Source organism: Mus pahari, chromosome 14 (assembly GCF_900095145.1).
Source record: "Mus pahari chromosome 14, PAHARI_EIJ_v1.1, whole genome shotgun sequence".
NCBI lineage: Eukaryota > Metazoa > Chordata > Mammalia > Rodentia > Muridae > Mus > Mus pahari.
In genome coordinates, this window is record NC_034603.1 from 45586116 (window position 1) to 45596414 (window position 10299).

The following is a 10299-nucleotide window of genomic DNA, read 5'->3' on the forward strand; positions in this document are numbered from 1 at the left end:
CTCCCCCTTCCCCTTTCTCCTGTCATTCATTCGCTCTGGGTCTCTTCTCCTGGGCCTCCCTTCCCACTCAGGACGGCTCTCAACAGCCTCCCTAAGGAGGGCAAGGGGCCAGAGGAGAGACCCTCCTCTGTACTCAGCTCCCTCAGCTACCGCAAGAGGCTCACCCTGAAGGACTCCATTGGGGGCACTGGAGACCAGGACTCGCTCCTCACTACCCTGAGTGAGCGTGCCACCTCCCCTGAAAGGCCGCCCAGGAAGGCCCGTGTGGGCCCCAGGGAGGATCCTGACCAGGCCCAGGGCAGGAGGTGTGAGGAGCTGGACGATTGTAGCTCCATCTTCTCAGGGGTTGGGAGCCGCCCTGGCCGGGGTCTGGAGAAGCGCTGGGGCTCAGACTTTGACCGAGCCTCAACAGTCTCTGCTCCAGTCAGCCGAGCCTCCTCGGCCACGCGTGGCTCTAGGGAGGATAGGGCTCGCTCCTCGCTGAGCTTCTCACTGTCAGGCTCACCCAGCTCTGGCCGCCGTAGCACATCCAGGCTCGACAGCTTGTCAAGCGCCATAAGCCCTTCCTGGAACCGGGCCTCAGGCCTGGGTCGGGAGAGCCCTGACTCCAGGCTATCCCTCGGCCAGAGCTGCCTGGATGAGTGGGATGATGGAGCCAGCGTGGCCCTCAGTGAGGCACACTCACAGTTCAGCCACCCATCACTGGCCCGGAGCCTGTCTGTGCCACCCCAGCCACGGGGCTCTTCCTTAGCCTCAGCCTCCGTCACTGAGGGCTCCAGCGTCCGACCTGTCAGCCGCCACTCCTACCTGGATCCCGACCTGGAGGCTGCCATTCATGAGGTCTTGAGCTACAAGCCTGTGCCGTTCCAGCGGAGCAGGTTGGAGCCCGACTCTGAGGATGATGACCGGAAGAGCATCCAGAGTACCCAGAGTGCACAGCTGGAGCACCCAGATAGGGGCAGCAGCATCCGCCGCTCAGCCTCTGCCGCAGATGTCTCCTCGCGCAGTGGCCGTAAAAGCCGGAGCAAGCATAGAAGCAAACGGAGCAGCCCCAGCCCCAGCTCCAGCTCCAGCTCCAGCTCCAGCTCCTCCAGCTCAGAAGGTTCCTCAGCGCACAAGCGGCGGAGGAAAGGGCGCTCTCGGAAGAGCAAGAAGAAATCCAAATCAAGAAGAAAGAAAACAGAGAGTGAATCTGAGTCCTCGTCGTCATCCAGTGGCTCCACCTTCTCAGGCCATAGCCGCTCCAGTGTGAAAAAGGGCCCAACCGCAGACGTCGAGGAAGCGGGCCAAACTCCAAGACGGTCAAAGAAGGAAGAGAAGCAGCGAAAGAAAGAGGTCGACAGCCTGATGATGCGGTACCTGTACCGACCAGAGAGTGACTAGCACAGTAGGTGCCTCCTGGCCTGGCGTGGAGTGCAGCATGGTGTGTCCCACCCTTTGTGAACTAACGTGCTCCCCGCCCCTCCAACCACCACCTCAGGCTCCCCTACAACCTCTTGGGCCTCAGAGAGCCTCCTGGCTCCCACATGAGCTCTGAGCCTAGTCAGTGACTTTGCTGATGTTGGATTAGAGCTCTGACCTCACCCTGAGCCTCCTGTGGTGTGTTTTTGGAACTAATCTTCCCTATAACGTCATAACAAACGTCCGATCAGCTCTGTTTGATAAAAAGTTAGGGTTCAGAGAGATTAAGATACACAACTGGCAGGTAAGGTTACCAGGGGCTAATGGGGTCTGTTTTACCTTTAACCTTTCACTGACTCTCCATAGGCTACATGCAGAGCATGTAGGTGACATGTACGTGTCACATGTCACTGACACCCACATCAGAGCGTTCATGTGACAGGATGGACCCAGAAAAGGATCCTAGCTGATGGGATACCTCAGCTGTGAACTCTGATGAGGCACTTGGCTCTCTGCTGTCCCCTCTGCTACCTCCCTCCCTAGCATGGATCTTGTGAGCTGCAGCCTACAGGGAGCTATATACCCTATAGTAGACCCAGGAGACACCTGCCGCCTCCCCAGCCCTCCCACCCACCCTCGGCCCACGCGTGGGCGTCACCTCAGCTCCGCTCATCTTGTAGAGTTCTAATGAATAGAAATTAGCAGTTGCTGAGTGACAGCCCCCTCCCTGCTCTCCTGCTTCCCCCAGCTCCTCTCCCCGTGGGGACGTGGGGATGTGGGGAGAAGATGTAACAGTCAGGCCCTGTGCCCACACCTTCAACAGAGAGAGGCAGAGCCTGAATCACTGGAACCCCATTGTTGCCAGTTTCCCTGGTGGGCGGTGACATTTTGAGTCACCCCTGTTGTGAGGTGGTGGGAAGAATTTTCAGCATGGGGGAGGGCAGGGGGAGCACGCTTGCTGCTTCCCAGGAGGCACAACCCCACCTGGGGTCCCACATTTGTTTCCCAGACTTGAACTAACACACCTGTTGCATGCTTGTGCCAAGGGGCATCTGGTGAAAGGAGAAGTTGGCTTTTTTCCATCTGGAACTGGGAGGCACAGAGGGGGAGTGACTGAGAAGTGGGAGTATGGAGATGGAGCTGGGATCCAGCCCTGGCTTATGGCCCCTCAGGCCCAAGCTAGACCACTACTTGGTCCTGGTGCTGCTCTGTTGCTTCCCCCCCCCCCGCACCCCACCCCCCCTGCAGTTTCAGGGTACTCAAGGGAGGGCAGGGAGTCTGTGGCCTTTGTTAGTTCCATTGGGATGAAAGACGAGTTAAAATATTTGGTCAATGATTTTAGTCTCCTTAAGGTTTAGCCTTGCTAAAGGCCCTGCACCCCAGATCAAGTCAGTTTGGTGGGTGGAAGAGGAGGTACAGACACAAAGAAGACCAGGCGCCTCTGTACCTCTTCCCAGAAGGGAGCAATTGCCTTGCTGAGCAATCCAGACTGACTGTTGACTAGCAGACTATACCTGAATCCCTCTAGTGCCCAGTCATATTTCACAGTGACTAAGACAGAAAGCCATTTCTGCAGGCCCCCTCTCACCCACAGCTGGGTTGCCTTTGTCTACGGAAAAAGCCAACTGGTCCTGAAACCCTGTACTGTGCCACTATGAGACTTGGAGTTAGTGATGGTAAGAGTGGTCTCCACCTAGAACCTAGCCAACGACCGTGAAGTGTGTGGGGTAGACAGTGAGGGATGCCGTGCAAAGGCAGAAGGTGGGGCAGAGCCCCACCTAGGGTTAAGGACCAGTGAAGAATTCCAAAATACAGAATACAGTGTTGTCACCCTGGGCTTTCCCAGCAGGAATTAGCTTGTGTACCAAATTGTTTGTGACAGCACGAAGCAGGAGACACCGGCTTGTGGGGAAGGAGAGCTTTTTAAACAATTTAGTTAAAATGTTCCAATTGTCAGCCCCAACTCTTGCTCTGGGGACAGGGAACTGCCTGCTGTTGGCCCTACTGATGGCGGTGGCAGTAAAAGCAGATATGAAGACTGGCCAGAGAGAGCTCAAGAAAGATTGCAAGGGGTCTTGCGGCTCCTCAGCCCAGGAAAGAGCACAGGACAGGGTTTGCCCATGCTTGGTTGCCTCTGCTTCTCCGAGGCGTCTTTAGAGCAACCTGACCACTGTTTATCTGGGCATCTGGGGTGTGGGAATGGAGTCTGGAGACACCCACCTGTGAGAAGAGATGAAGGATGGAAGCATCACAGGGCTGTGCCCCATTTATACCCAGACCCCAGCCCTGGCATCTGCTCATGCCCTCTGCTCACAGAATAACCCCACTGTGTGTCCTCAAAGCACGGCATTCTTTAGCTGGAAAGCAAACCTTTAGCACAGGATGTACGGAAACTCCATGTTAAGAAAACAAGCAGCCCCCACTAATTCAGGATCCAAACAACCCCAAGGCTAATGACCTCCATTTTTTCTGTGTTACATAGTTAGTATTGAGCTTTATAATTTTGTCCTGGAGATGCTGTGAGACCTTAAGTGCTTCTGGCATCAGAATAAGACTCATTTATGTTCAGTCTAGTTTGTATTAAGTGTGTTTTGTGCTATTCTGATTCCTTTAAAAATGGTAATTCATTCATGAGAAATACGATAACTATTAACCAGACTGCCCCGTTGCCGAGCCATTTTGCATAATTGAACATATATTTTCCCAGACTCTTCCCTTCCACCAGGGACACGGAGACCTGTCTTTACATTCCCCAGCTGCTCCCCGGCCGGCAGGAGACGTTAGGCGTGGTCTTGTTTTCTTCTTGTCTACTCTAGTGGCAGGAGTGCTCTAAGGCTTAGGTGCTGGCTGTGACCTTGGGCAAGGTGCTTCTTCCATTTGAGGCACCCTTTCATTATACGCTTCTGGGAAGAATAAGACAGAACCATGAGTCTGAGGTAGTTGTTCTCAGCCTTCCTAAGCTTCGACCCTTAATACAGTTTCTCATGTTCGGATGACCCCAAACATAACATTATTTCATTGCTGCTTCGTAACTGTAATGTTGCTACTGTTGTGAATCGTAATGTAAATATCTGATATGCAGGATATTTGATATGTGACCCCAAAGGGTCATCCAAGGGGCTCGGGCAGAGCATCCCACAGGAGGACTTTTGGTGGAACCTATGCCTCTGCACTTCTGCTGCTACCTCCAGGGAAACCTAAACTGCCGTCTGCTCCCTCATCTTACTTTAAAAGGACCAGTAAATAAAGGGGTGCCCTCGGGTTTCTAGTTCAGAATATAGTAGACCTCGCAATTGTCGACGACACTCACCTTATCCAAGTAGAAGGTCACCAGGACCTGTATCCCTTGACTCTTGGGGCACAGGCACCCCCAGGGACAAAGCTGGGGCCAGGGCACCAGAAGAGGTGATGCTGTGTTGGGCTGTGTCTTCTCCAGGGACATTAGACTATACTGCATGTGCTTAGGGACAGTGGGGACAGGAGGAGGCTCGGAGGCTCTGGGAGCTGGAGAATGTGGTCCTGTCTGCTCTGTTGGATGTCACGGCCCTCCTCCCTCCAGGGGATCCTACCTCCTCATATCTTTGGAGGGACAGCCTTCCAGAGCCAGGGGCCCGATGAAGACTCCAAGGAGTTGCTAAAGGCCCCTCCTGTTGGCCCATCCTCAAACAGGTCCTGCCAGCCTCTGTCCCGAGCCTCCATTCCTTTTCCAGTAGAGGTCGAGGACAGCCGTCTTCCAGGCCCAGGGAAACCCTGACTAGGGGAAATCGTTCAGACCTGGGGTCCTGGCAGGAGTAATCTACCTGAGAGTTTCCTCCTTGGACAGGTTGTAGTCAAGTCGTCACCTGCCTCAAACCTTCACCCCTGTGCTCTATGGGAGCTTGCATGGGAGCAAGGGAGTCCCAGGGCTCTTCCCTCGCAACTCAGTCCAAGCTTCTCAGGGGAAGGAGGCAGGAGTGTGCTTCTTAGGCTCATGGGAGCCTGGCCCTTGCTGCCACTGGCCTTCCTGTCCTGACAGTCCGAAAAGCTTACCAACTGCAAACCCTGCTCCTTTGGCCCAGGGAGCATTTGGATTCTGGATGCTTGAACAGGGCTCGGTGACCCAGAGTAAAAGTGTTCTTTGGCCCTGACCCTGTCCCTCTCTCCCCGCAGCCCAACCAGCCACTGGAAGTCCCTCGCCCCTGACCCATCGGATGATGAGCACGATCCTGTGGACAGCATCTCCAGACCCCGGTTCTCCCACAACTATCTGAGTGACAGTGACACAGAGGCCAAGCTGACAGAGACCAATGCATAGCCTGGGATGGCTCATGGCTCTCCCACCCCACAGCCTCTCCCAGGAAACAGAGGGGTACCACTGCCCCCACCTGACTGCCGATCTGCATGGAAAAACACCTCGGCTTTCTGTCAGGGGGACTTTCCAGGCTGTGGGTGTCTGACAGCTCCACGCGGCAGAGGTGGGGGAAGCAGGGTCTCTGCAAGGAGAGCTTCGGCTCTTGCCTCCGAACGCCATGCTCTTAGCTCCCGCCCTGGGCCGCTATGGACCATGTCGGGTGGTCTGGCACTCCCTGGAGCCGGTGGTGGACCTCCATCTCAGCCTCCTGCTCAGGGATGGTGGATAGGTTACCGCTCGAAGTCGCTGGGCCCCACGGGAAAGAGTCAGGAGGGAGCAGCGATGCCTCCCCTCTGCTGGGGTGAGGGCTTTCTCTTCTCAGTGCCTGCTGTCTTTTTACTGTTTAATTTAAATACCCAAACCTCGGTGCAGCTGCATTCCTGAGAGTGGGAGGGGCTGCCGCTGCAGCTGGGCCCTGTGGGATGCCTTGGGAATCTCCCCTCCATCTTCACTTCTCCTGAGGCCCTTTCTCCTGCAGCCTGCTGCCAGGGGACCCCGGTGAGCAGAGCCAGGGTCCTGGATGGAGGCAGGGTGGGGAGGATGGCAGCTGGGGTGCTTCTGGCTTGGACCGAGCCAGCCTCGTTAGAGTATTAAGTGCAATGTGCCGTTATTTAAGAGTTGATCTCTTCCACCTGCACCCACCCGCAGCTTCCAGCACTGCCTTCCTCTGACCATATTATAGCCGGGGGTCCGCTCATTCGGCACTGAGGAACTGTGGTGGGCACAGTGGAAGGTAGATGTTTTGGTCTGTTTATCAGACTAGAGTCCTAACCCTTCATCATCTTTCTTCTGCCCATAACCCTGTTCCCACACACTTATCCCAGACACAGCAACAAGTGGTCTGTTACTTCTCAGTTACTTACCATAAAGGTCATCCCGACCTTTCCACCGGATTTGGGGGCCCAAAGGCAGTACCTGGTGCTGGACCCGTTTGCCATCCCCTTCCCTTCTGCAGTTGCTTTGTACTCATCGGGTTGTGCTCTCCCTGTGGGCCTGACTGATGTAAGGAAATAAAAGGCCCCTTCCCTCCTGGCCACAAGTTTCCCTGCCTCTCTTTGCAGGCTCAGGGGAAATCCAGGGCGGCCCCCGGGCAGGGGCAGAGGCAGAGGTGGGATTCTGATGGGGACATGAAAGAACCACTTTGGTCTGTGTGGCCTATTCTCAAGCCAGGCCACTGTCACTTACTCCCAGAGCCTTGGCAGGTCACTTGAGATAGTGGGTAAAGAGGCTGGATAAGGAGGACAGAGCCCTCACATTTGTGTTGAGGTGACTGGAGCTGTCAGCTTGCTTATGTCCTATCCCCAACCCCTTCTCAAAACTTTAGTCGCTCCAAAGGTGACTTTTTTTTTTTGCTTTGTTTTGTTTTGTTTTTTGAGACAGGATTTCTCTGTGTAGCCCTGGCTGTCCTGGAGCTCACTCTGTAGACCAGGCTGGCCTCGAACTCAGAAATCCGCCTGCCTCTGCCTCCGGAGTGCTGGGATTAAAGGCGTGCGCCACCACGCCCGGCCAAAGGTGACTTTTTGATCAAAATTTGGCAGCACGTTCTCTGTTCCTCAGCCCTCTTTAGCCACAGAAAACTCGAGAAGGCCGGGAACACTGCCCTAGATGGCTGTTCCGTCTCTGCCTGCAGGCCTGGGCTACACTCGCCAGGTTTTTGTGGCCTTGCACAGTTTACAGGGCAGCTCATGCAGATGAGGAAGAAAGGAAAGGCCTTCCAAAGGTCCTCCTCCTCCTCTGAACGTCACCCATGTCTAGATCTATTTTCTGAGGAGGTAGGTGGGGAAGGCTCTGGTGACGTCCCCCTGGGAAGTCAAGAGAGGGAAAAGTCACCACCAAAACAAGCTGGGGAGAACTATGAAATGGATCCTTCTGGGGCAAAGGCTCCCGTCCTCCATCAAGGAGAAAAGGAGATGAAAGTGAGAGCCTCACTGGGAAGCCCAGGCTGACCTCCAGTTCACACTTCTCCTGCCTCAGCCTCCCTAACCCCCAGATGACAGGTGTAAACGAACACACCAAGTCTGGAGTGAGAACGTTTTTTTCTCAAGTCAGGGAACTTGTGTTACTCAATCTGCTCAGCATTTGAGACAGCTGCCCTCATTAACCCTGGGCACGGTCCTGGTGCTGAGAATGGAGTCCTTTCAGATCGGGGATATCCCAGGGTGGAATTGGACACTTGGAGCATATGCCTCACCTGCTGGTAAGTATCAGCTTCCGACCTGAGCGGAGAGATCTCGGTGCCTGTCCTCCAGGGATGGAACAGGGGCCACCACGGAAAAGCAGAGAAGGTGCTTCCCAGCTACGCCATGGGAGGAGAAGGAAAGCCTCTGTGGGGAGGGAGACTGAAGGGTCATCCAAACAGTATTCCTGGCTAAGGCCTTCAAGGAGAATGATTGCACGGGTAGTTACTGCTAGGACATACATGGGAAAGAACTTACAGGACGGTCTTGAGACAGAGGGATAAACAATGCTCATGCCACACTGCCTAGGAAAGCCCGAGTTCACAGCCCGCCTCCCCCCAACTCCCAGCGCTTCTCCCAGTTCCCACAAAAATCCTAACCCAGTTCACAACCCTCCTCCCTACCCCCACCCCCACCCCCAGTTCCCACAGAAATCCTAACCCCGGTTAGGAGGGCAGCACTTCCTTCCCTTGTTTCCCACTCCAGAGGCCCATAGGGCCACCAAAGCCTAGCTTCACTTGAGGTTACACCCGGAGAACTCTGCAAGCTCCTAAGTACCCACAGTGCCTCTTACCCCTAAGATGCTTATGATCCCGCAAAACAAAACCACTGGCCCAGTGCCCCGGGCCTGCTTACAGCCACCCTGCATCCTCTGTCAATCCTCCCCACTCATTTCCAGCCTGCAGGAATGCTTTGACTCCAGAATTAGAGGCAAGGGACCAAAGCCCTAGGGGACTCCCCGCAGTGCCCAGACACATCAGCAGCAGGCAGTGACCCCCCAAACTGCTCCCTTTGTCCTCGAGTCTTCTTGGCAGATTATCCCAGTTGTCCTTCCCCCATCCTCCTCGCCCCCCCCACCCCCGTGCCTGGTGGCACAGACACTTAGCGATTTGCTCCTTAATTGTCCCCCAGCTAGGCTGCGCAGATGCCGCTCTTTAATCTCTCCTGATAAATGAATCGCGCCGCTCCTTTAATCATATGTTCATATCCAAGCCAATTTGAATCAATTTGGCAGGGAGCGTGTTGCAAGAGATGCCATGACTGCTGTTCTCCCCCCAGGGCCCCAGAGCCCGCAAGCTGCAGTCCTCACTTTCAGCAGAGAGCCCAGGAGGCCCATCTAGGAAGAGGAGCGCCTACCTGAAGTGAGGACTTTTTAAAGTCAGCCACCTCATTTGCTTCCCGCCCTCCAAGCAGGCTGTGTGGGAAGAGAAAATGGATTCCCAGAGGCCTCAGGAGTGGGAGGGACAGGGGATGAGTTCACAGCCAGCCTTGGTCACTGAATAAAGGGCCACATTACCATCCCCGGGAGAAAGTGCTGTCTTAAATCTAACCTTAATCCCTTCTGTTCCCCTTTCATTTCCTCGGAGCCGGTTCTCAGGAACTTGGAACACTTCGTCGCCTCTTATATAGCAACACATGTCAGACCAGACTATGCTAATTTGTCCCCGCCCGCTACTCCGAGCTACCTCAACTGCTTTCATCTTCCCCTGGGCTATATCTTCTCTAAATCTTCCAGCGGAGGGGCATGCCTGATGATGGACCGAGGTCTGCCTTTGGGGTAGCTGCTTTCCCATTGCCCCAGTTGGAATCCGGGCCCAGTGAGAAAAACCGCAGAAACAAACAGCTACTGACTCCACAACCTGGGAAAGGGGCTGACTCTTCTGGCCTCGGTTTCCCCATTTGTAAAGTGAGGTGGTGTTGCTGGCAAGAACCTTCGGTTGCTAAGTTGAGAGTTCGTTGCTGCCACCAAGGCACCCTTGGGTGGCACCCATGGAGTTGGGAGACTTGAGTGCTAAGGAAGCTCATGGTCTGCCTGGGCTTGGCTTCCAGCCAGCGGCCTCTCACTTTCAGCCCCTCTTTCATTTCCAATTGGCATCCCTTCCTGACTCTCAGGCCAGGTGGATGGCACCCTGTCTTTCACTGGGAAACTGGGAAATCATTTCCATTGATTCCGATCTTATTTGCAAGTTCACAGCCCTGATTTTAGAGCTCAGTAGCTTCTGGCTCCCTCCCACACCTGGAGATTCTGCTCCTGTTGCTCCCAGAAACCACACACCTCCATAAGGTTTCTCTGTGTAGCTTTGGCTGTCCTGGAACTCACTCTGTAGACCAGGCTGGCCTCAAACTCCCAGAGATCCACCTGACTCTGCCTCCCAAGTGCTGGGATTAAAGGCCTGAGCCACTGCTACTACCATCCACCATCCAGTTAACCCACAGCTTTAGTAACAGGCTGTGTTAGCTCTGTCTCAAGCAGTTGACAGAACCATGCGAATGGCATTCTCTCTCTCTCTCTCTCTCTCTCTCTCTCTCTCTCTCTCTCTCTCTCTCTCT

At 54.7% G+C, this 10299-nt stretch overlaps 1 protein-coding gene across 14 annotated transcripts in view; it reads left to right on the forward strand.

Annotated features, from left to right (window-relative positions):
• Myo18a (myosin XVIIIA) overlaps nucleotides 1-6903 on the forward strand; it is a 105868-nt gene extending 98965 nt beyond the window's left edge. For 6 of the 14 annotated variants that reach the window (XM_029546178.1, XM_021212876.2, XM_021212878.2 and 3 more), the window contains one exon: nucleotides 5551-5695. In XM_029546178.1, the coding sequence (XP_029402038.1) occupies nucleotides 5551-5695 (145 nt within the window). Of the gene's footprint in view, nucleotides 1-71; nucleotides 1388-5550 lie in introns of all 14 variants that reach the window. The other 8 variants (XM_021212873.1, XM_021212879.1, XM_021212881.1 and 5 more) reach the window with 3 other exon arrangements.
• Nucleotides 6904-10299: the final 3396 nt, after the last annotated feature.